This window comes from Chiloscyllium plagiosum, chromosome 6 (assembly GCF_004010195.1).
Source record: "Chiloscyllium plagiosum isolate BGI_BamShark_2017 chromosome 6, ASM401019v2, whole genome shotgun sequence".
Classification (NCBI taxonomy): domain Eukaryota; kingdom Metazoa; phylum Chordata; class Chondrichthyes; order Orectolobiformes; family Hemiscylliidae; genus Chiloscyllium; species Chiloscyllium plagiosum.
In genome coordinates, this window is record NC_057715.1 from 2044341 (window position 1) to 2069072 (window position 24732).

Sequence of the window (24732 nt, forward strand, 5' to 3'; positions counted from 1 at the left end):
CTGCACTGTCAACAATGCCACCTAACTTTGTCATTAGCAAATTTGAATTTAGGACTTCTTAAGCCATGACCCAAGTCATTAATAAATGTGACTTGAGGACTGAACACAGATACCTGCGAGACACCATTGGTTGCATCCAGCCAATTTGATTACCTACCCATTATCTCTACTTTCTGTTGCCTGCCATTCAAACAATTTCCCAGCTATGTCACTAATTTGCCCTCAATTCCACAGGCTTCTCCTTTGTTAACAGGCTTTTACATAGGCCTTTATTAAATGCATTCTGGAAGTCTCTGTAAATATCAATAGATATTTCCCTGTCCATATCGTTGTCACCGCTTTAAAAGAATACAATGAGCTTTGTCAGGCGTGATCTACCGGTCATGACTCCATGTTGGCTCTCCCCGATTAACTGAAATTTTTAATGTGTTCAGTTACCCAATCCTTAATTATAGACTCCAACAATTTCCCACCACAGATGTCAGGCTCACTGGTCTTCAAAGGACATTTTACTGTTGTGCTTTGACACTAGAGAGGATTTACTTGTTTTATGCTGCTGATTACAACTTTTCATAGCAGGTTGAAAGCCTAAAGTACATATGTTAAAACATTTTTGAAACAGTCAAGTTTTAACAGTTTTGGCCATCTGATTGCACCATTGTATTGAACTGTGTAATCGGTATAGGGAAAAATCTGCAAAAGTTAAAGCTTCTTGAGAAGTACAGCTCACATGTGCATGCTGAGACTCCATGCCCACACTAAGACTCAGGGTACAAAGGCACATCTAGCACTTCAGTCATTCACCATTTCCATTATCAGAAGACTTGGGTTATTCAGTAATGAAGCTGATCAGCTGATTTCATGGAGATTTAGGCCAGAGATAGAATCCCTACAATGTGGAAAGAGGTCATTCGGCTCATCAAGTCGCACTGACCCGCAGAAGAGCATTCCACTAAGACCCCCAACCTGTCCCTGCAGCCCTGCATTTACTATGGCTAACATATCTAACCTGCACATCTGTGGACACTATAGGGCAATTTAACATGGCCAATCCACCCAACCTGCACATCTTTGGACTGTGGGAGAAAAATCCTAGCATCTGGCAAAAACCCACACAGGCACAAGGAGAATATACAAACTCCACAAAGACTCAAGACTGGAATCAAACCCAGGTCCCCGGGATCGGAGGAAAACTCTTTCACCCAGAGGGTGGTAAAATTTGGCAAAGTGATCCCTGAGAGCAAGGTTGAGGTACTCATGTGGGATTTTAGAATCTGGACAAGCACTTAAATTGCCAGGACATAGCAGGCTATGGACCAAGTGTACATAAACGGAATTGGTATAATTTGGTGTTTGTTGGTCAGCATAGACAGTGTGCTGAAGGGCCTGTTTCTATGCAGGACTTCACAACAGAAAATAATTTAAGATTTCAGTGTACTACATTAAATTGAAGTTCTGACACAGCACATTCCCCTAGTAGCATGATCAACATTTACCCCACAGTCACAGATCAAAATGTGAATTGATAATGCAACCGAAACTGTAGCACGTTACAATGGATTCCTGGATGCCTACAAGTCAACAAGGAGAAGGAATAAAAAAAATGCTGTTTCATAATACTTTGAGATCTTCAAAGGACATGTTAAGGACAACACAAGTGCAAAGTTCTTTTCTTTCACAACTTATAATTCACTGAGAAGCAAGGTCTAATCTGTCATACCTGACCAAAAGGGACAAAAGGAGGTGGTCCACCTTCAGTTCCAATATTACTTCTGTTATATTTTGCCAAACTCTGGGGGGAAAAAAATACACTTTTCAAAGAGAGCATTATATAACCCTTTAATAAATAATATAACAACAGAAGAAATCAAAATTAGGCATTTACTTTATCAAACTAGTCAATAGGATTCTTTACCAAATCAAAGGATTCATTAGAAATTTGAGTATTTGATGAGAGATCATACATTTAAAGAGGTTGTCATTACAAACAATAAAAGTGATAGCAAATCTGTAGCACAATAATGTACAAATAATAGCATATTTCAAAAAGTCAACGACAAGAACAAATTAAATTTATTTAAATATCCTAAAAGGACAATTCATACTGCACAAATAACAAACCTTCGAGCAAATTCTCCCCAACTGACGTAAATATTCTCGTTTAAGGTGACGATTAAGTGGTTTAGAGGGGATCAGAGGAAAACTCTTTCACCCAGAGGGTGGTAGAATTTGGCAAAGTGATCCCTGAGAGCATGGTCGAGGTACTCTTCAGCGTTTTAGAATCTGGACAAGCACTCAAATTGCCAGGGCATAGCAGGCTATGGACCAAGTGCATGTAAACGGAATTGGTATAATTTGGTATTTGTTGGTCAGCATAGACAGCGTGCTGAAGGGCCTGTTTCTGTGTTGTGTGACTCTATTCAGAAATGGGTTAGTTACATTTTCATTCCTAAAATTGCATACCAATAATGCACTGCAGAACTAATGTTCAGCTATTGCAGAACATTTTAATTTTGCATTCAAATCAAAACAATTGTAACCTAAGTCTAATGCCTGTGTTTCATTACAAAATTGAAATGATGATCAATGTGGGGGAACAGGTACAAACAAGGATTGCACCAGCTTTACAGTCAGTTGAAACTCCTACCTTGGAGCTCATTTCTTAAGCCACAAATTTGTCTGCAATAAAATGGGTGTTCCGATAGACAGTTATCGAAATGTACAGCCACAGAAACACATCCTTCAATCCAATTTGTCCATGCCGACCAGATATCCTAAATTAATCCAGTCCCATTTGGCAGAGCTTGGCCCATATCCTTCTAAACCCTTTCTATTCATATACCCATCCAGATGCCTTTTAAATGTTGTAATTGTACCAGCCTCCACCACTTCCTCTGGTTGGTCATTCCATACATGCACCACCCTCTGCATGAAAAAGTTGCCCCTTAGGGCCCTTTTACATCTTTTCCTTCTCACCTTAAACGTTTACTCCTAGTTTTGGACTCCTCCACACCAGGGAGAAGACTGGTTTATTTACCCTATTCACATCTCTCATGATTTTATAAATTTCTATAAAGGTTACCTGTAGGGCTGCAACTCTCCCAGGAAAACAGCCCCAGGCTATTCAGACTCTCCCTATAGCGCAAAACTCTCCAAACTGGCAGCATCTTTGTAAATCTTTTCTAACCCTTTCAAGTTTCACAACATCCTTCTTAGAGCAGGTAGACCAGAATTGAACACAGTATTCCAAAAGTGGCCTAATCAATGTCCATGACAGCAACAACATGATCTCCTAACTCCTATACTCAATGCACTGACCACTAAGGCAAGCATTCCAAAGACTTCCTTCACTATCCTATCTACCAAAGACTCCACTTTCAAAGAACACTCCAAGGAATCTTTGTTCAGCAACACTCCCCAGGACCTTACCATTCAGTGTATACGTCCTGCTCCGATTTGCCTTTCCAAAATGCATCACCTCACATTTATCTAAATTAAACTCAAGTTGCCATTCCTTAGTCCTCTGGCCCATCTGATCAAGATCCAGTTATATTCTTCGGCAATCTTTTTCACTATCCAGATTCTGGAATAGCGGTGCTGGAAGAGCACAGCAGTTCAGGCAGCATCCAAGGAGCAGCAAAATCGACGTTTCGGGCAAAAGCCCTTCATCAGGAATAAAGGCAGAGAGCCTGAAGCGTGGAGAGATTATCTCTGCCTTTATTCCTGATGAAGGGCTTTTGCCCGAAACGTCGATTTCGCTGCTCCTTGGATGCTGCCTGAACTGCTGTGCTCTTCCAACACTACTAATCCAGAATCTGGTTTCCAGCATCTGCAGTCATTGTTTTTACCTTTTTCACTATCCACTCTACCACCAATTTTGGTGTCATCTGCAAACTTACTAATGATACCTCCTATGTTCACATCCAAATCATTTATATAAAATGATGAAAAGCAGTGGACCCAGCCCCGATCCTTGTGGCACAACACTGGTCACAGGCCGCCAGTCTGAAAAACAACCCTTCACTGCCACCATCACCCTCTGTCTTCTACCTTTGAGCCAGTTCTATATCAAAATGGCTAGTTCTCCCTTTATTCCATGGGATCTAACCTTGCTAACTAGGCTAACATGAAGAACCTTGTTGAACACATTACTGAAGTCCATATAGACCCAGGTCCACTGCTCTGCCCTCATCAAAAAACTTTTTGCTACTTCTTCAAAAAATTCAGTTAAGTTGTACTCAGCATCAATCTGAAAGGTGCTGACTGTTATGTCTGTAGAAGGATTCTAAAGATACTGAACCAAGAACAAAGTCTGTTTGTTTTGCCAAAATGTAGTGAATAATCATTGTGTAAACCACTGGTCTAAGTTTTTGAAAAGCAAACTTAAAATTTGTTTGGAAAACAGCCAAATGTGAATGAAATAATTTAGCATTTCAACCAATTGTTTGCGAAATGTTCAGTTTCTAGTTTCATGAACAACTTGCTTCTCAGGAAAACTAAATCATAAATTTCCTGAAATCAAAGTATTATTCCAGCTGAAAATATTAAATGTTTCCTCACCCTTTGCAATGCCCACTTCTCAATTAGTTGATCCACTTCACCACCAAGGACAAAAATATTGGCATCACTCAACAATAGAAATCCATTCCTTATTTTAACAGTTCCAAATAATCTTACTTTTGTGCCAGGTGGGGTGTTGAGGCTAACAGGAAACAAATGGAAAAACCATTTTCATTAAGCAAATAAATTTAATTGAAGCATGAACAAAACTGCAAATAATTGGCTCAAATTGAGTGAAGTGCAACACGACGTTGCAAAAATTCCGACATACTATTTTTAACAGCTTCAAACAGGATGTTAAATTGACAAGCTTTATTATAAGCATGAAGGCAAAAATGATGTCTCAAATATCAGTGTTCCCTGAAAATGTCAGGCCTATCACCTGTACTGAATATTTCGCAGGAAGTCCAAAGATAATGTTCATGGAATTTTGAAACAACAGTTTAAATAATTAACAAGTAATAATAATAAATGTTACAAAAAATTGATTTCCTTAAATCAAAGTTAAGTCAAATTGTTAGAAAGTTCCTTGTTCCAATTAATGCAAAGTTCAATTGCGACAGACATGATGAAAGGTTAAAATGAAATGTTAATTGTTTCATTTTTCACAGATGCTTCCAAAGTTGTTGAGAACAGACAGCATTTTTGGTTTATGCTGCAGATGTCCAGTATTGTAGCATTTGTTTTTTGTGCATTAAAAGAGCTAGTAGATAAATCAGAGAGATACTTTTTTAATGGTAATGACAGCAATCATAGGCCTGCTTCCTCATTTCTTCAGCATTCTCTTCTTGGAAAGGCTGACATCTTTGGGGTTAGATGCAATGTAGGTAAAGGAAGTCAAATAATATCTTTATCCAAACATAGACCAATCATGTTTTATACAAGTGTGGTGTAAGAGTCGCATGCCAAGGGTCTAACCAAAATAACAAATAATCTAAAATTATACAAACTAATTAAAGGTAGAGAGATGAAAAGTTATCAAGGTGATGGTGGTAAAAGGGAAGGAAGATTTTACAAATACAGAACAGTATGGTGGGGTTATATATAGCACAACATAAATCCAAGATCATGGTTGAGGTACAGAACTTGATCATCAGTTTCTGCTCAGCAATTCTGCATTGTTTTGTATCTTAAAGGCCGCCCTGGAAGATGCTTATCCAAAGATTGGAGGTTGAATATCCTTGACTGAAGTGTTCCCTGACTGTGAGGGAGCATTCCTGCCTGGTGATTGTTGCGCAGTGTAAATTCATTCATTGTTGTAGCATCTGCATGGTCTCACCAATATGCCATGCCTTGGGGCATCCTTGCCTGCAGCATATGAGGTAGATGACATTGGCCAAAATCACATGAGAATCTGCCATATAGGTGGTGGGTGATATTCCCACATGATATTAGTACCTATGTCGATAATTTGGCATGCATTGCAGAGGTTGCCATGGCAGGGCTATGTGGTGTTGTGGTCGATGTTGTCCTGAAGGCTGAGTAGTTTGCTGCGAACAATGGTCTGTTTGAGGTTTGGTGCTTGTTTGAAGGCGAGAAGTGGAGGTGTAGGGGTGATCTTGGTGAGATGTTCGTCATCATTCATGACATGTTGAAGGCTGCTAAGAACATGGCGTAGTTTCTCTGCTCAAGGGGAAGTACTGAACGACAAAGGGTACTCTATTGGTAATGTCCTGTGTCTGTCTTTTGACTAGAAGCAAGGTGGTTATTTTGGAACTGTACAAGACTTGGGTTAGGCTACACTGGAGTACTGTTTGCAGTTCTGGTTACCACATGAGGGGAAAGATGTAGTTGCACTGGAGGGGCTGCAAGTGAGATTCAACTGCGATGGAACATTTTACCTATGGAGAGAGGTTAGATAGTCTCAGGTTCTTTTCTATACAGCAGAGAAGGCTGAGGGGGAGCTGATCAAGGCATACTGGATTGGGGGACATGCACAGGGTGAAGAGGAATCAGCTATGGTTGGACAGTCGCTATAATGAGCGAGTGAAAGTTAAAGTCAAGAGCAGAAGGTTTAGAGGGATTTGAGGACAGTATGTTTCATCTAAAAGGATGATAGGAATCTGGAATGCAAGGCCTGGGAGGGTAGTAAAGTGGGAAACCTCACAATCTTCAGTTATGCAACAAAATAAATCAAGCATCATAACATTTAAAAGCTCTGGGCCAAATGCTTGGAGGTGGGATTAGTGCACTGGAGTTGGTGCAGAGTCATGGGATGAAGGGCCTCATATGCTGAACGAGACTTTAAATAGGGATAAAGTGTGGTGGTTAGGCTTCTTCGTTACCTAGAGAAAGCTTGGACCTTACATTGGAAGTACTGTATAAAAATATGAAAGTTGATGCATTGAATGCCAACAAAGCATCTTCAGAATTTTATAGATTTTAGAAACACTCAGCACCAATGAAAATCCCCACTTTTGACCTTATGATGTAAGGCAGGTCATTGATATTCAATTCTTTTTGTATGGTTGGACTGAAAACATTACCCTCAGGAACTATGGGCTCTTGTGGTGCATGGTAATGTCCCTAGCACTGAACAGGGACACCCGAGTTCAAGTCCCACCTGCTCCAAAGGTATGTAATAATATCTGAACAGGTTAAGTCAGAAAAAAAAAGTACACTGAGGAATTCTTGCAATGATGTCCTGTGGCTGAGAAGATTGGCCTCCAACAACCAAAACCATCTTCCTTAATACTTGATATAACGCCAACTTCTGGAGAACTTTGCCTCTTGGTTTCCTTGACTTCTATTTTCCAAGGAGTCTTTGATTCAACACAATCAAATATTGCATTAGATTATGTCAACAATAGTTATCTCACTTATCTTCAGGAATTCAACTTTTTTATTCATTGAAGGCTGTAGAGAGGACAAGAACCATTTAACTCCACCCTAAACCTAAATAAACAGGTTATTACTGAATTCGTCATTGGCAGCAGTGGCTTCAATATTTTCCATCATTTTGCTGATTGCCAAGAGCAGACTGATGGATTGATAACCGGTTGGATTGGATTTTAAATTTTTTGGCAGCATGATATAAGCTGCACGATCTTTCACATTGTCTATTCAATACACTGGACAAGCTTGACCAGGAGCATGACTAATTCTGGAACACAAGTCTCCAGCACTAGTCAGAAGTTTGGCAGGACCATGGATCTGCACTTTATCCAATTCTGTTGCTATCACCCAGATTAAATTGAATTGGCCAAAGACAGACTCATATCATAATGTGACATCAGGAGAAGGCTGAGATGGTCCATCCAGGATGTAGGTTTGCTCGCTGAGCTGGAAGTTCATCACCCTACTAGGTAACATCTTCAGTGGGCCTCAGGCGAAGCACTGTACATGATTCCTGCTTTGTATTTATATGTTTGGGTTGGTGATGTCATTTCCCTGTGGAAATCACCACAGGAAATGATATCACCAACCCAAAAGAAACCCAAACGTATGAATAGAAAGCAGGAATCATGTACAGTGCTTCGCCTGAGGCCCACAGAAGATGTTACCTAGTAGGGTGACAAAATATCTTGAAATGAAGCTTCCAGCTCAGTGAGCAAACCTACATCCAAATCTTCTCAAACCTCGCTATAGCCCATTCACCCGAAGCTTAGGCTTGTAATAATTGCAAATGCTTCAACCTTGTTTTTTTTCCCACTGATCCTGTGGGCTTCCAACTAGTGAGGATGGAGATTTCATGGGTTTTGTTTAATCGTCCACACCATTCATAAGTGGCCATGTTCTGTAGAACTTCAATTTGATCTATGTTGGAGGATTACTTTACAACATCCATCACATGCTTCAGTGTTTTCCCCCCCTCTCAGGACTTCATCATAGGGGTCTGGTGACATTGTTGATACATTGGTTTTATTTTTGCAAACTCCTTAAATCTGGAATAGTCATAGCTGATTGGAAACTTGCAAATGATTCCTCTACTCAAGAAAGGATGGAGATAAAAAGCAGGAAACTATAGCTAGCAGGCTTAACATCGACCGCTAAGGATTTTAAAAGTTCTGATGTTATAGAAGGATACTTAGAAAAATGCAAATTTTTTCAAGGAATAACATTCACTGCAGATGAAGGACAACCAGTTGAGACACTGTACTTTGTTTCCCAGAAAGCATGTGACAAGATGCCACATCAGATATTATTGTGGAAAATAAGGCAGGTAGTGATGGAGCTAATACATTAGCATGGATAGAAGAATGGCTAGCTAACAGGACACAATTAGAACAATAGATCTTTTCCTGGTTGGCATGATGTAGCAAGTGGTGTGCCTCACCTCCTCACCTTATTGACTTGGATAAAAGGGACCAATGGTACGGTTGCCAAAGTTAGTGATGGGACATAGACCAGAACGCAAGTGTGAAGAGGACAAAACAAGGCTACAAAGTGACATAGATGATTACGTGAATAGGTAAAAATCTGGCAAATGGTAGATGCTGTGGAAAAATGTGAAATTGTCCACCTTGACAAGAAATTAAGCATATTATCTAAATGAAGAATCTGCACATAGGTACCTTTGTACCCAAGATGGTGCTGCAAGTGGTGACCCATATACTTTTCACTGTACTCATTTGAATAGACGTGATAATAAAGATAATTCTATGATAAATGTTAAGATGCCAGAGTTTCAAGGATTTAGTTCTCCTTGTAGGTTAATTGCGAAGGGCTCTGATGAAGGTACAGCAAGTAATTAGTAAGGCTAATTCAATGTCACCATTTTGTGCAAGGAGCATTGCATACACAAGTGCAAGGTTATGCTTCATTTATACAGGACGCTATTGAGATCACACCTGGTGTACTGCACAGAGTATTGGTCTCCTTAATGAATGAAGGGTAGAAATGTGTTTGAGAGACGAATAAATGCAATGGGGAGAAAGTGAGGACTGCAGATGCTGGAGATCAGAGCTTAAAAATGTGTTGATGGAAAAGTGCAGCAGGTGAGGAGAGGAGATAACTTGGGGGGTGCAATGAGACAGCATAAGCCCTTCTCATTCCTGAAGAAGGGCTTATGCCCGAAACGTCGATTCTCCTGTTCCTTTGATGCTGCCTGACCTGCTGCGACTTTCCAGCAACACATTTTTAAGCTAATAAATGCAATGAGCAGGCTGCTTGTGGGGAGTTCTTGGACTGGCAAAGTGGTTCACTTGAGTTTATAAAAGAGTCAACTTGGTTGAAACATAAGATGCTGAGGGGGCTTGATAGGGTAGATGTGAAAAGTATGTTGACTCCTGTGGAACAATCCAGAGCTTGATGTTACTGTATAAAAATAAGATGTTTCCCATTTAAGACTGAAATGAAGTACAACTGTTCCTGTCAGAGGTTCATATGTCTTTGGAACTCTTCTTCAAAGAGGGTGAAAGCAAAGGCTTTGAATATTTAAGGTAGAGATGGATAGGTTCTTGATAAGAAAGGAAGTCAACGGTTAACAGGGTAGGCAGGAATGTGGATTTGAGATTACAATCAGACTGTCCATGATCTTATTAAATTGCAGGGCAAGCTTCAAGGGAAAAATGGCCAATACCTACTTTTCACTGCTCAAGGGCAACAAATGCTGCCTGAGCCAGTGACACAATTATCCTGTGAATGAATAGAAAAAGGTCATTTGACCCATTGATTGCAAACGTTCCCATCAAACTGCTACAAATTACTTTCACGTAGCACTCTCAAACTAATGCAAAAAGGCTCTGAACTGCCATCCTATAAAAATTATTTTCAAGGTAGTCAGCAAGTACATGAGCATGTATTCTGCTAACAGTAACAATCCAAAGGCTTATGGAGTCTTAATCTGTATGCAAACACAAACTTGACAGGTCTTGGGCTAAAAAGGAAATAAGCACATATTGTTTAAAATCAACCAAAGGCATCACAATTCAAATGATTGCTACCCAGCTAGCCTGCAGACAAGGAACTGGGTTTGGTTTCTGGCTCAGGAGAGATTTGAATATGCTAACACTGATTTGACAGCCTGCAAGTCTCACATCAAGAACATTTAATTTAGTTTTGTTACCAAATAAAACATGGTCTGGTAAATTCAGGAGAGAAAAAGTGAGAAATGAAGAAAATATCAAAAACCAGGTGTGCAGCTTTCCAATCCAACAGTACAGTTAGAGCAACAAACAAATATTTCAGAGTGCCTCAGGACAAAACTGGATGATAACTGCCACAAATGAAATTATGTATTAACATTTAGTGCTCAGAAATATGAAAATATGCAACATTTATTCAAACTTTCACTGTTGACAGCACAAAAATGGATAAACAAATCTTCTGAAATATCATCTTTATGGTTGATACTTGTAATCTTTGGCTCAAAGAAGGGTAAAATTCACCTGATTTTAGACAGATGATTAAACTCTATTCCTATGCAATTCACATTCCCATCTGTCAATTGCACACGCAACATTCTTGGTGCAGCTTGAGATTCCTCGTGATCTTTTGGAGCAGATATATTCCTGATCTTCTGTAGTTGTAAGACACATGGACCTTCAAGCTAGAAATAAGTAGGTTACGAAAGAGTAAGTAATTCAAAAAGAATTTTTTGTTTGCTTCCCACATAAAAAGAAACACGAACTTCGAAAGAACTAAAAGCTCCTTCATCAGGCACTTCACATCCAGGTACCTCTGCTCTTCAACTTACTTTGGAATTATGCCTTGATTTTAGGTTGTTTCCAAAATGTATCAACTCTCACTTGTCCACATTGAACTTCAACTGCTACTTACCTGCTCACTGCACCAACGTCACAATTGACATTGCAACCATGCTTAATATTGGCTGCAAATTTTCAAATTGTGTCCTTTTACACTAAGTAGATCAGTAGCATATGTCAGAAAAAGCAAGATTTGCAATATTGACCAGTGTCAAACTCCTCTATAAATCAAAAGCATTCGTTAACTGGGGGCTCTGTTTTCTGTCATTCAGCTGGTTTTGGTGAGTTTTGAGAAGATTTGTAGCTCAGGTTGAGGTTCTGGATGTAGGTTTGCTCGCTGAGCTGGAAGGTTCATTTCCAGACATTTCGTCACCCGACTAGGCAACATCTTCAGTGGGCCTCTGGGTGAAGCACTGCTGATGATTTCTGCTTTCTATTTATATGTTTGGGTTTCTTTGACAGAAACTGATATAAATGACAATTACAAAATACTTATGGCATGACAGGGTATGGTTGCTGCCTCCAGAAGGAATAAAATCAAGGCATAATTCCAAAGTAAGTTGAAGAGCAGAGGTCCCTGAATGTGAAGTGCCTGAGTCATGAAAGATGGCAAGACAATTTGAGAAAGCAGTTAATAAAACATGCAGTGTCAATCGTTTTATTAATAGCTGCACGAATTACAAGAATAAGGAGATGCTATTGAATGTGTATACCATTATAATTTCAGCGTCAGTTGAAGAATTGCATTCAGTTCTAGGTATCATAATTTAAAACAGATCTGAAAGCACTGGTGAGAACGTAGGATAGGTTAAAGAGAACAGCTCCGGGGTTTAACACCTCAGTTAAGAGGAGAGAGCCATTCAAAATCAGGAGGGGTCTGAACACAACAAACAGGGAGAAAGCATTCTCACATACGAAAGAGAGGGCATGGATCCAAATTAATAAGTAAAACAAGCAAAAAAGTGACGAGAAAGATATTTTCATACATAAACACGCATAAGTTTCAAGAGAAGATCAAAGAATCACAAAGCAGATGCTTATATGGAGAGCTAGCATGGACATGATGGGTTGAATGGTCTCCTTCTATGCTGTAAAAAATTGAGATCCATTGCTTTGCTCGCAAACGGTTTGACCCGAATGTCATGCTGTCCGGTGTCCCATAAAGATCCTGTTATTGAGCTTGCTTCAAATGCAAATGATGCTGGTGGGTTCAAGTTAGCATTTTCCAATTGAACCCATACCTTAACAAGATGGAAGGAAGTGGCAAACACAACGTTCTCCAATCAGCTTCATGGAAACTTAAAAGCACAGTTTTCAAAGACTTATGCTATTCAACGAATAAGTTCTGTCCAGCAGGTTGAATGGGCTCCTAATATCAAAATAGCTGCATGGTGACTTCAATGTTGTACATCACAGTCAGCCTTTGAGAGCCTTCCAATTGTCATGATAGCTGGACTCTTTTAAAGGATTTTTTTTAAAATGTAATAATTTGTGGTATGTGGGCATCGCTGGCTAGCCAGTATTTATTGCGCATCCCCAGCTCCCCTGAGGTGGTGGTGATGAGCTGCCTTCTTGAACCGCTGCAGTCCACCTGCTGCGGGTTGGCCCACAATTCCATTAGGGAGGGAATTCCAGAATTTTGACTGAACAGAGAAGGAACGGTGATATATTTCCAAGTCAGGATGGTGAGTGGCGCGGAGGGAAACTTGAAGGTGGTAATGTTCGCATATATTTGCTACCCTTGTCCTTCTTGGATGGAAGTGGTTGTGCGTTTGGAAGGTGTTGTGTGAGGATCTCTGAATTTCTGCTGTGCACCTTGCAGATACTTCCCACTGCTCTGAGTGCCAGAAATGAAGGGAGTGGATGCTTGTGGATGCAGTGCCAATCAAGCAGGCTTCTTTATCAGAGATGGCGTCAAGCTTCTTAAGTGCTGTTGGGACTGCACCCATCCAGGCAAGGGGGGAGTATTCCATCACACTGCTGACGTATGCCTTACAGATGGTGAGCAGACTTTGGGGAGTCAGGTGGTGTGTTACTCACTGCATTACTCCGAGGCTCTGACCTGCTTTTGTAGCCACTATTTATGTGATCAGTCTAAAGATTTGTGAAATCCAGAAATATCCCACATCAGAAACATGCTTGTTGTTGAGTTGGGAGGAATGCCAGAAGAAACATATTGAAATCAACAGTTTTCACACTTGTACAGCACTCAGTGAAAGGGGACAACTGCTTCTCAACATACAAGGAGACACAAAGAAACCATTGCTGTTGAGAGAAGAAAGCAACTTCTGTCATGGAGAAGCAGAACGTATCAACTATTTTGTTTGAAAGGAAAGGGGACGGACCATTGTGCCTTTGAGAATTAAGGAACACAAAACTCCCAATGTAGCCTTGTCTGTGGAAGTCAGATGTGGAAGATTCAGGACAAGTGGATCAATTTTCAAAGGACACTTACAGTCATAGAGCTGCAGACATATACAGCATGGAAATAGATGCTTCGGTCCACCTTGCCCATGCCAACCGGATATCCCAACCTAATCTAGTCCCATTTGCCAGCACTTGGACCATATCCCTCTTATTCCTTGCTATTCACATACCCATCCAGATACCTTTTTAAATGCCATAATTGTACCAGACTCCACTACTTCCTCTGGCAGCTCATTCCATACACACACCATCTGTGTGAAAAAGTGGCCCCTTGGATCCCTTTAATAGCTTTCCCCTCACACCCTAAACCTATGCCCTCTAGTTCTGGATTCTCCCACCTCAGGGAAAAGACCTTGGCTACTTATCCTATCCATGCCCCTCATGATTTTATAAACCTCGAGATGTTCACTCCTCAAGCTCTGATACTTCAGGGAAAACAGCTCCAGCCGACTCAGCCCTCTTTCTATAGCTCAAATCCTCCAACCCCGGCAATATCCTTGTAAATCTTCTCTGAACCCTTTCAGGTTTCACAGCATCCTTCCAATAGGAAGGAGACCAGAATTGCACCACAGGATTCCCTACAACAATTTGCCCACCATCGATGTCAGGCTCACCGTTCTACAAGTTCCCTGACTTTTCCTTACCACCTTCCTTAAATAGTGGCACCACGTGAGCCAACTTCCAGTCTTCTGGCACCTCACCTATGACTATCAATGATACAATTATCTCAGCAGGGGGCCCAGCAATCAGTTCCCTAGCTTCCCACGGAGTTCTGGGATACACCTGATCAGGTCCTGGGGATTTATCTACTTTTGCATTTCAAGACATTCAGTATCTCCTCCTCCTGTAATATGGACATTTTCAAGAAGTCACCATCTACTTCCCAACATTCTGTATCTTCCATGCCTTCTCCACAGTAAACGCCAATTTAAAATACTCGTTTCGTATCTCCCCCATCTCCTGCAGCTCCACACATTGGCTGCCTTGTTGATCTTTGAGGGATCCCATTCTCTCCCTAGTTACCCTTTTGTCCTTGAAGTATTTATAAAATCCTATTAGATTCTACTTAAGCCTTTTTGCCAAAGCTATGTCCCCTTTTTGCCTTCCTGATTTCTCTTAAGTATACTCCTACTGCCTTTATACTCCAAGGATTCATTAGATTGCTCCTGTCTCTACTTGACATATGCTTCCTTCCTTTTCTTAACCAAAACCTCAATTTCTCAAGTCATCCAACTTTCCCTACACCTACCAGCCTTTCCTTTCACCCGAACAGGAATATACTGTCTCTGGTTTCTCATTATCTCATTTTTGAAGGCTTCCATTTTCCAGCCATCCCTTTACCTCGAAGCTGGATGGCAGTTCCACACATTTAACTAGGATAAGAATTAGGAACAGAAACAGGCCACTCATCCGCTTGAGCCTGCTCCATCGTTCACCACCATCATAGCTGATCTGATCACTCCACGTTCTGTTTAATGACAAAATTTCCATCATTCCAAAATTCTATTAACCTCTGTCTTCAAAATATTCAAAGATACTACTTCCCTATCATCTAAGGAAAAGGACCCCACCCTTTGAGATGTTTTGCTTTGTCAAATGGAATATTACTGCTAAATTAATTAGCCTTTTCAGAGGTCCAGTTTATCTTCCATCAGTCCAGAATACTTCAGTGGCTCAAAATAGCCTCACGACTGGGCATACTGCATGTTATAGCACCCTCTGGTGGTAAGAAAACATATTCCTTCCTGATTTGGAGATGCTGGTGTTGGACTGGGGTGTACAAAGTTAAAAATCACACAAGCTGAAAAGGTGTTGCTGGAAAAGCGCAGCAGGTCAGATAGCATCCAAGGAACAGGAGAATCGACGTTTCGGGCATAAGCCCTTGGATGCTGCCTGACCTGTTGCGCTTTTCCAGCAACATATTTTCAGCTCTGATCTCCAGCATCTGCAGCCCTCACTTTCTCTTAAAAATCACAACACCAGGTTAGAGTCCAACAGGTTTAACTGGAAGCACACTAGCTTCGCTCCGAAAGCTGGCGTTGAGATTTTTAATTTTCCTTCCTAACTGCCAAATGAACCCACATGTTAACCGGAAGAGAATCAAGACAAACCTAAGTAGGAAGAGTAGGCCATCTGGTCCCTTGAGCTTGCTTCACCATTCAGTAAGATCATGGTTGATCTTTTTCATGGACTCAACGCTACTTACCCACCCTGCTCACCATAATGTTTAATTCCTATGCTGTTCAAAACTCCATCTTTGCCTTAAAAAATATCCAACAAGGTAGCCTCAACTACTTAAATAAAAATGAAAAGAACTGCAGATGCTGTAAAATTCCTCAGAACTGATCGAAGGGTCACAGGACCCAAAAGTTAACTGATTTCTTCCCACAGTTGCTGCTCGACCTGTTAAACTTTTCTAGCAATTACTGTTTCTGAGCCTCAACTGCTTCACTGAGCAGGGAATTCCACAGATTCACAACCATTTGGGAGAAGAAATTCTTTCTCAGTTCAGTCCTAAATCTGCTCCCCCTTATTTATTCCCTCCATAATTTAAATGTTTCCATTAAGATGCCCCCTCATTTTTCTAAATTCTAACAAATATGGCCAGTCTACCCATTCTCTCTTCATAAGCCAACGCTTTCAAATCTGAAAACCTAGTGAACCACCACTGCACCCCTTTCAGTGCCAGTACAACTTTCTCAAGGAGACCAAAACTGTACACAGTACTACAGGTATGGCCTCACCAGCACCCTATAACATAACCTCCCTGTTTTTAAACTCCATCTCTCTAGCAATGAAAGACAATATTCCAATTGCCTTCTTAATTATCTGCTGTACCTGCAAACCAACTTTTTGTGATTCATGCACAAGTACACATATGTCCCTCTTCAGAGCAGCATACTTCAATTTTTCACTATTTAAATAATAGTCCATTTTGCTGTTAGTCCTACCAAAATTGATAACCTCACACTTACCAACATTGTACTCCATCTGCCAGACCCTTGCCTTCACATTTAGCCCATCTATATCCATTTGTGGACTTGGTGTTCTCTGCACACTTTGCTCTACCACTCATCTTCCTTTCACCTGCAAACTTTGACAGACTACACTTAGTCCCCAACTCCAAATCATCTACGTAATTTGTAAACGATAGTGCTCCCAACACTGATTCCTGAGGCCATCGCTAGCCACTGATCTCCAAGCAGAAAAACACCCATGTATCCCCACTCAATCCTGAACTAGGACTCCAAAGTCCCTTGTGACCTAGATTTCCAAAGCCTTTACTTGCTTAAAAAATAGTCACGCCCATATTCTTCCTACTAAAGTGCATATCCTCTCACTCTACCATTGTATTCCATTTGCTAGTTTTTTGCCCACACTTCTAGCCTGTTCAAGTCCTTCTGCAGCCTCCATACTCCTTCAACCTTTGTGTCAATACACAGGGGTTCATATTGACAACCTTTATAAAAAAAAGGGAGAATAAGTTGATAAAGCTTGAAAATATGGAACCTCAACTTCAAAATATGCCAATAGAATATGAAGTTAACAGGTAATTTGAATACAGCCAAGTCACTGGATGAGACAGTTAGGTGCAAATGAGAATTGTCCAGCATTGTGTAATATTTTTGAGGTACAAAGATATGGCAGAAACATCAAAAGAGGTTCTTAAGATGACATATCAGAGATGAGTAATTAGTTATGAGGACACTTCTAAGTGAAAACAGCATAACGTATGAATAAGAGTAGGCCATTTAACTCTAGTTCCTTTTGCAATTGTAAATGATCTGTGACAAAGTCAGCCTGCACCAAATCCACCAATATCTTCATAAAAGGTAGAGCCAGTTCTATTAAAGAAAAAGGATGATATAGGCTTTGCTTTGCAGACTAAGATTTGAATACTTGGAGTACTGAGTACTTAGTATCGGTGTTGAAAAGGGAAGACAAATCTGAGATTTCTATAAAAACAGAAGCAGCAGAGACAATGGTCAAGTGAAAATTGAAAAAAAAAAGATAGTTTGGAAAAGTTGGCTATTCCTAAAACAGAAAAGTCACTGGATCCGGATGACTTGTATTCCAGGTTCCCAAAGGAAGTGGGGGTTGAATGTGGAAGAATGGTTTGGCAGAATCTTCAAATCTTCCCTCAATATGGGAGAAGAGCAAGAAGATTGGAAAGGACAAATGTGCCACTTCTTTAAAAATGATGTAAGGACAGTCCTGGCAATTAGAAGTTGGTTCATTTAATTACAGTAAAGAGTACAGTTTTAGAATCAATAATCGTAGAAATAAAAAATTAACAAGGGCTTTTGCCCGAAATGTTGATTTTCCTCCTCGGATTCTGCCTGACCTGCTGTGCTTTTCCAGCACCACACTCTTGACTCTGATCTCCAGCATCTGCAGCCCTCACCTCTGCTTAATTTTTTTTTCAGATTGTTAAGACAGAAAGATTTAGACTAAGACACAGGAAGGGTTGCTAAATTTGCTGACAACACAAATGTAGGTAGAAAACTAAATTGTGAAGACTAGAAAGCTACAAAAATATCTAACTAGATTCAGTGAATATGCAAAAATACAGTATATGGAGTAGAATGAGGAAAAATGTCAAGTTGTCCATTTTAGCAAGCAGTATAAGAAAAAAGCATAGTTGTTAAATGGTGAAAGATTGCAGAACTGAGCTATGGAGGGATCTGGGTGAATCACATAGGTTGCTATGCAGGTATAGCAGATAATTCGAAAAACCAACATAGAGTTGTTACGTGTTGCAAAGGAATTGATTACAGATTGAGATTATTCTTTACTTATACAGGGCACTGTGAGACCAATGTCCAGAGAACTGTCACATTTTTAAGGGACAGTATAAATGCATTGGGAGCAGTAAAGAGTAGGTTTACCAGCAAATTACCTGGAACAAGGAGGTTATGAGAAAATGTTGCTTTAGTGTTGATTTAAACAAATGGAATCCTCAGGACAGGTGAAGGCATAATGACAATTCTTTTTATGGGAGAATCTAGAACTAGTGTCACTATTTAAAAATTAAGGGTTTCCCACTTAAAATGAAGATTAGGCATTTATCTTTCCTCTGACAGTTCTTGGATCTCTGTTTCCACCACCATTTCAAAAAGAGCTCTTGATTACAGGGGTTGAGAGCAGAACTCGAGAAGACCTTTGTGAAATTGGAGGGTGCAAGGTTTTCAGGGGTAGGAGGGAATGCAGATTTCGATTTCTATCAGATCAGCCGATTCTTTTGAATGAAGGAGTAGACTTGAGCAATTTAGGTAAGTGTGAGGTGCTGCATTTTTGGAAAGCAAATCTTAGCAGGACTTATACACTTAATGGTAAGGTCCTTGGGAATGTGTCTGAAGAAAGAAACCTTGGAGTGCAGGTTCATAGCTCCTTGAAAGTGGAGTTGCAGGTAGATAGGATGGTGAAGGCTGTATTTGGTATGCTTTCCTTCATTCGTCAGAGTATTGAGTACAGGAGTTGGGACGTCATGTTGCGGCTGTACAGGACATTGGTTAGGCCACTGTTGGAATATTAGGAGAAAGTGAAGACTGCAGATGCTGGGGATCAGAGCTTAAAAATGTGTTGCTGGAAAAGCGCAGGAAGTCAGGCAGCAAAGGAGAAAGAATCCTGAAGAAGGGCTTATACCCGAAATGTCGATTCTCCTTCTTCTTTGATGCTGACTGACCTGCTGCACTGCTGGAATATTGCATGCTGTTCTGGTCTCCTTCCTATTAGAAAGATGTTGTGAAACTTGAAAGGGTTCAGAAAAGAATTGCAAGGATGTTGCCAGGGTTGGAGGATTTGAGCTATAGGGAAAAGTTGTATAGGCTGGGTCTGTTTTCCCTAGAGCGTCGGAGGCTGAGGGGTGACCTTATAGAGGTTCTCAAAATTATGAGGGGTATTGATAGGATAACTCGACAAAGTCTTTTCCCGGGGGGGGGGAAAAGAGTCCAGAACTAGAGGGCATAGGTTTAAGGTGAGAGGGGAAAGATTCAAAGAGAGCTATGGGGCAACTTTTTCACACAGAGAGAGAGTGGTATGTGTATGGAATGAACTGCCAGAGGAAGTCGTGGAGGCGAGTACAATTGCAACATTTAAAAGGCATCTGGATGGGTATATGAATAGGAACAGGAACGGTTTGGAGGGAGATGGGCCAGGTGCTGGCAGGTGGGACTAGATTGGGTTGGGATATCTGGTCAGCATGGACAAGTTGGACTGAAGGGTCTGTTTCCATGCTGTACATGTCTGACTCGATGGCTTAACAATTAAATTCTATTTGTGACCCATTTCTGCTTGCATGTTCATAAAGTTGAATAAAGATGCATGTTAGGTACTCCCACTGGATACATAAATGACAACCAAAATATCAAATAGCATTGAAGTGAAGTGAAATAAAGAGATCCATGCACGTTTCTCATCTTTTGGGGTTGAGGATTAACACGTCTGTATCACAGTTGTTGGGTTTTACCAGTGATGGGAGTAACAGCACATTGTGAATCGTGCAACATAAACAAAATGTCAAGTTGGTTTTGTCGATCGACATCTGTATCAGAAAAAACATCTGCTCCAGCCACTTTCTTGGACAAAAGTTATTGCGTTTTGAGCATGGCTAAGCTATAAGAAAGACAATGAAAATTTCCCAATAATGGTCTATCCAAAATAAGCAGAATAAGCCCTATCCAGACAATCAGTACACATCATTTCACTTGTTCAGTGATAAATGATGGAGGGTGTCATCAATAGTGCTATCAAGCAGCACTTAATGACAATCTGCCTAATGATGTTCAGTCCCAATTCCACCACATCCTTGACTACATCACCAAGTGATGTTCTACCGCCCATTTCCTCATCTGATATGGATTCATCTGAGCCTACAATTGGCTTCCCATTGAGTCATACAGGACGGAAGTGGACTCTTTGGTCCAACCAGTCTATGCTGACCATAATCCCAAAATAAACTAGTCCCACCTGCCTGTGCTTGGCCCATATCCCTCCAAACACTTCTTATTCACGTACTTATCCAAATGTCTTTTAAACATTGTAACTGTACCCACATTTAACACTTCCTTTGGGATGTTCATTTCACACATGAACCACTTAAAAAAAAAAAAATTGCCTCTCACGTCTTGTTTAAAATCTCTCTCCTTACAAATATGCCCCCTAGTCTGGAAATCGCTACCTGAAGGAAAAGACACCTGCCATTCAACTGATCTGGAGCCCTCATGATTTTATAAAACTCGAAAAGGTCACCCCTTAACCTTCTATGCTCCAGTGAAAAAAGTCCCAGCCTATCCAGCCTCTCCTTATAACACAAACCCTCCACTCCTGGCAACATCATGGTATATCTTTTCTGCAGAACACTTCCCACAACAGGATGACATGAACTGGAAACAGCATTCCAGAAGACACCTCACCAAGTTCCTGAACAACCTTAACATGATGTTCTGATTCCTATACTCAAAAAAGGTCTGAGCAATGAAGGCAAGCAGACTAAATGCCTTAACCACCCTGTCTGCATGGGTCACAAACTTCAAATAATTATGTATCTAATTCCCTCAGTGTCTCCATTCAATAACACTATCCAAGGCCCTACTTTTAATTGCACAAGTCCTCTCCTTGCTTGTTTTACCAAAATGCAATACCTCACATTTACCCAAATTAAGCTCCATCTGCCACTCCTTAGCTCAATGATCTGATTGATCAAAATCTCTTTGTAATCTTAGATAACCTTCTTCACTGTCCACTATACCACCAATTTTGCTATCATCCACAAACCTACTCACCAGTCCAAAATTTCATCCAAATCATTTTATATAAAAGTGGACCCAGCACCAATCCCTCTGAAACACTGCTGATAGCAGGCCTCCTGTCCAAAAAGCAACTCTCACCATTACAGTACACTGTCTCCTGCCGTTGAGCCAATTTGGTATCCAATTTCCAAGTCACTGAATCCCACATGATTTAACGTTACTAATTAGTCTACCAAGCAGATACTTGTCAGAGCTTTACTAAAGTCCAAGTAAACAACACTTACTGGTTTGCCCTCAATCTTCTTGGTGACTTCAACAACTAACCCACCAATGAAGTCAGACTTACAGGTCTATGGTTCTCAGGCTTCTCTGTACATCTCTTCTTCAAAGGCACACCATTAACCACTTTCTAATCATCCGAGACCTCACGCTGTAGTTATCGATGATTCAAATACTCCTGCAACTGACGCCACAATGTCCTCCCTCACTTCAACAATGTACTGGGATACACAAGACCAGATCCCAGAGATTTACCCATCTTCATTTTTTTTCCCACCACGGCCTGCAACACTTGCTCTTCCAGAATATGAACGGCTTCAAAACATCAATAGTTATTTCTGAGTTCTCTAGCCTCTATTTCTTTCTCCACAGTAAAAACTGACAAAATATCCACCTAATATCTCTCCTACCTCCTGAGGTTCAACCCAAAAACTACCTCCTTGATCTTTAAAGGACTTCACTTTTTCTCTAGTTGCTTTTTTACTCTTAAAGCACTTGTAGAATCTCTTTGGATTACCCTTAATTCCATCTCTCTGCCATACTAGTTTAAAATCTCACCAGTGGAACTGGCAAAAGCTCCTGCGAGGATTGTTGTCCCATCTCTCCCCAGGTGCAACCTGTCAGGTTTGTACAGTTCTTACCTTCCCCAGCAACGGTCCCAATGCATCAAGAATATAAATCACCACCCTAGTACACCATTTCTTCAGTCACGCATTCGCCTAATCTGTCCTCTTATTTCTGCTTTTGCTTGCACGTGGCACTGGGAGTAATCCTGAGATTACTACATTTGTGGTCCTGCACTTTTAATTTATTTCCAACTTCCAAGTCATCATTTCTTTGTTTACTTAGTCATTGGCGGTGTGCCACAACTACTGGCTACTCACCCTCTCTCTCCAGAAGGCACTGCAGCTGCATCATAACATCTTGACCCGAACAACAGGGGAGAGATCATGGATTCACATCTGCAACCACAGAAGCATCTCCCTGTACCTCTCAGCACTAAATCCTTATCACTATAGCCCTGCTGCTCATTTTCCTCTCCTTCTGTGTGGAACCACCCCTGACACCATGAACGTGGCTGATGCTGCTTTTCCCAGAAAGGCCACATCCCCAGTGGGAGTTGATCACAGGGGACTTCTGCGCTTCCTTCCTTAGCCTTCTACTTTGTCTGGTGGTTACCCATTCCTTTTCTGCCTGTGTAATCCTCACCTGCAACATGACTACCTTGCTAAATGTGATGCTCCAAAGTGAACCAGTGTTCCCTGAGTGCACTTGTTCCAGTTCCTTTCCTCTTACCTTGGGGTGGGGGGGTAATAACAACTCTCATTCCCTATGTTAAACACCCGTCTGATATAGACAACTCCCACCTTCTGGATAGGTAAGGGCATAATTCTTAGTAGTTATGACAAATCTTTCTTCTCAGGCTCATTCTGGGTAGCATTCTGTACCTGACTTGCTGCCATCAGTATCTTGTCTTCCTGGGAATAGTATATAATTATCAGGTTCTAGTTGGGAACATCCTTATATCCTGGTAGTAGTAACATTGACAAAACATGTACATTGCTGTGCTTCTCCAACTGTCAGCATTTGATTTCACATGAGTAAGCTGACAGAGCCAGTGCCCATCATCTCTGCAGGTGTGCTGCCATCATTGACAGTAATTCCATACAGTGGCCAAAAATGGAGGTTGGAAGCCTGTGGCTTGTCAGTAACATAATAAATATACCCATTTTCATTTTTTTTAAAACACTAAACATTATGCCCACCACTTCCTTTTCCACGTGGGCATACTTTTTGGTCTTCATTCGTGACCTCAATGCGAACACAACAGGCCTTTCCTCTCCATTCAACAAGAACAGCGCCAAGATGGCAGCAGAATAAGGCCCCTGTGCTGGAGCTCGTCTGCTCAAACTACTTTTCCTTTCCCTCTCTTTTTTAAAAAACTTATTTGCCTTGTCCTGAGCTTGGACAACATTGGAAGTGGCAAGAGCCCAGCGTGCAGACCTTGAATGGTCTCAAAATGGACCCGGGACATGGACCATGGGTGGGCCTACTCTGGATCTCGAGCAGTCCTGAGCAAGGAAAGGGTGAAGACCTCAGGTTGGCCAACAACAGACCTCATCTGGGCCGAGCCCCTGCTTACTTCTCTGAAGCAAGCACGTCCTGGAATTGGTGGATACTACATTGTCAGAGGTAGGCCCAGCTGCAAAAGATGGCACTCGAGGACTGGCAACTTCATGGTTGGTTGGGTCCAGTGATAACAGCAGAAGGGCATCAGTGCAATATCGATGAGGTGGGCCCAGCGGGATGTTGGTTGGGTGCAGTGCAGGTAGCGGCAGATAGCATCAGTGCAGTGGCAAAGATGGCGTCTGAGGATTGGCGGTTTTGATGTTGGTTGCGTCTGGTGTAGGTGGCAGCAAAGCGGTGCTGGAGGGTTGGTGACACAGGCATTGTTGATAGTGATGAGCTGGTTCAGGACTTTCTTTAAACTATATCTTACTTTTTCCTTATCCTTTAATTATTCAAAAAGGTGTTGTATCTTGGTGACAAATGAAAGCTTGGTGACAAATGAAAGTATTTTATTGTATTCTTATGCAAAGTACAAATGACAATAAAATCAAAATCAACCCTATAAGGGGAGGCATCTATCAACTGCCATAGCAACTTTGGATCAAAATGAGTCAACATTTCCGACCATTTCAGAGCTTGCTACACCTCCCGGTAAGGCCTCTGACATTCCTGGGTCCATTCCCATGGTGGCCCTTTTGCCATGCAGGGGTCTTATCTGATAACTGCGTTCAGACACAAACTTGCCATTGATAAATCCCAAAGATAATCTCAGTTGAGATTATTATTATTACTGGTCCAGGAGCTCCCGGCACCTTCCCCTGCAACCGCAGGAGGTGCAAGACTTGCGCCCACACCTCCCCCCTCACCTCCCTCCAAGGCCCCAAAGGAAACTTCCATACCCGCCACAGATTCACCTGCACCTCCACACACATCATCTATTGCATACTCTGCACCCGATGTGGCCTCCTCTATATTGCGGAGACAGGCCGCCTACTTGC

The 24732-nt window shown here is 41.2% G+C and overlaps 1 protein-coding gene across 3 annotated transcripts in view; it reads right to left on the reverse strand.

Moving 5' to 3' along the window:
* The window catches only part of tdrd3 (tudor domain containing 3), a 143112-nt gene that overhangs the window by 103079 nt on the left and 15301 nt on the right, over positions 1-24732 (reverse strand). For all 3 annotated transcript variants that reach the window (XM_043691162.1, XM_043691163.1, XM_043691164.1), the window contains exons 4-6: positions 10890-11050; positions 4561-4702; positions 1721-1792 (exon numbers count right to left, since the gene is read on the reverse strand). In XM_043691162.1, the coding sequence (XP_043547097.1) occupies positions 1721-1792; positions 4561-4702; positions 10890-11050 (375 nt within the window). The remainder of the gene's footprint in view (positions 1-1720; positions 1793-4560; positions 4703-10889; positions 11051-24732) is intronic.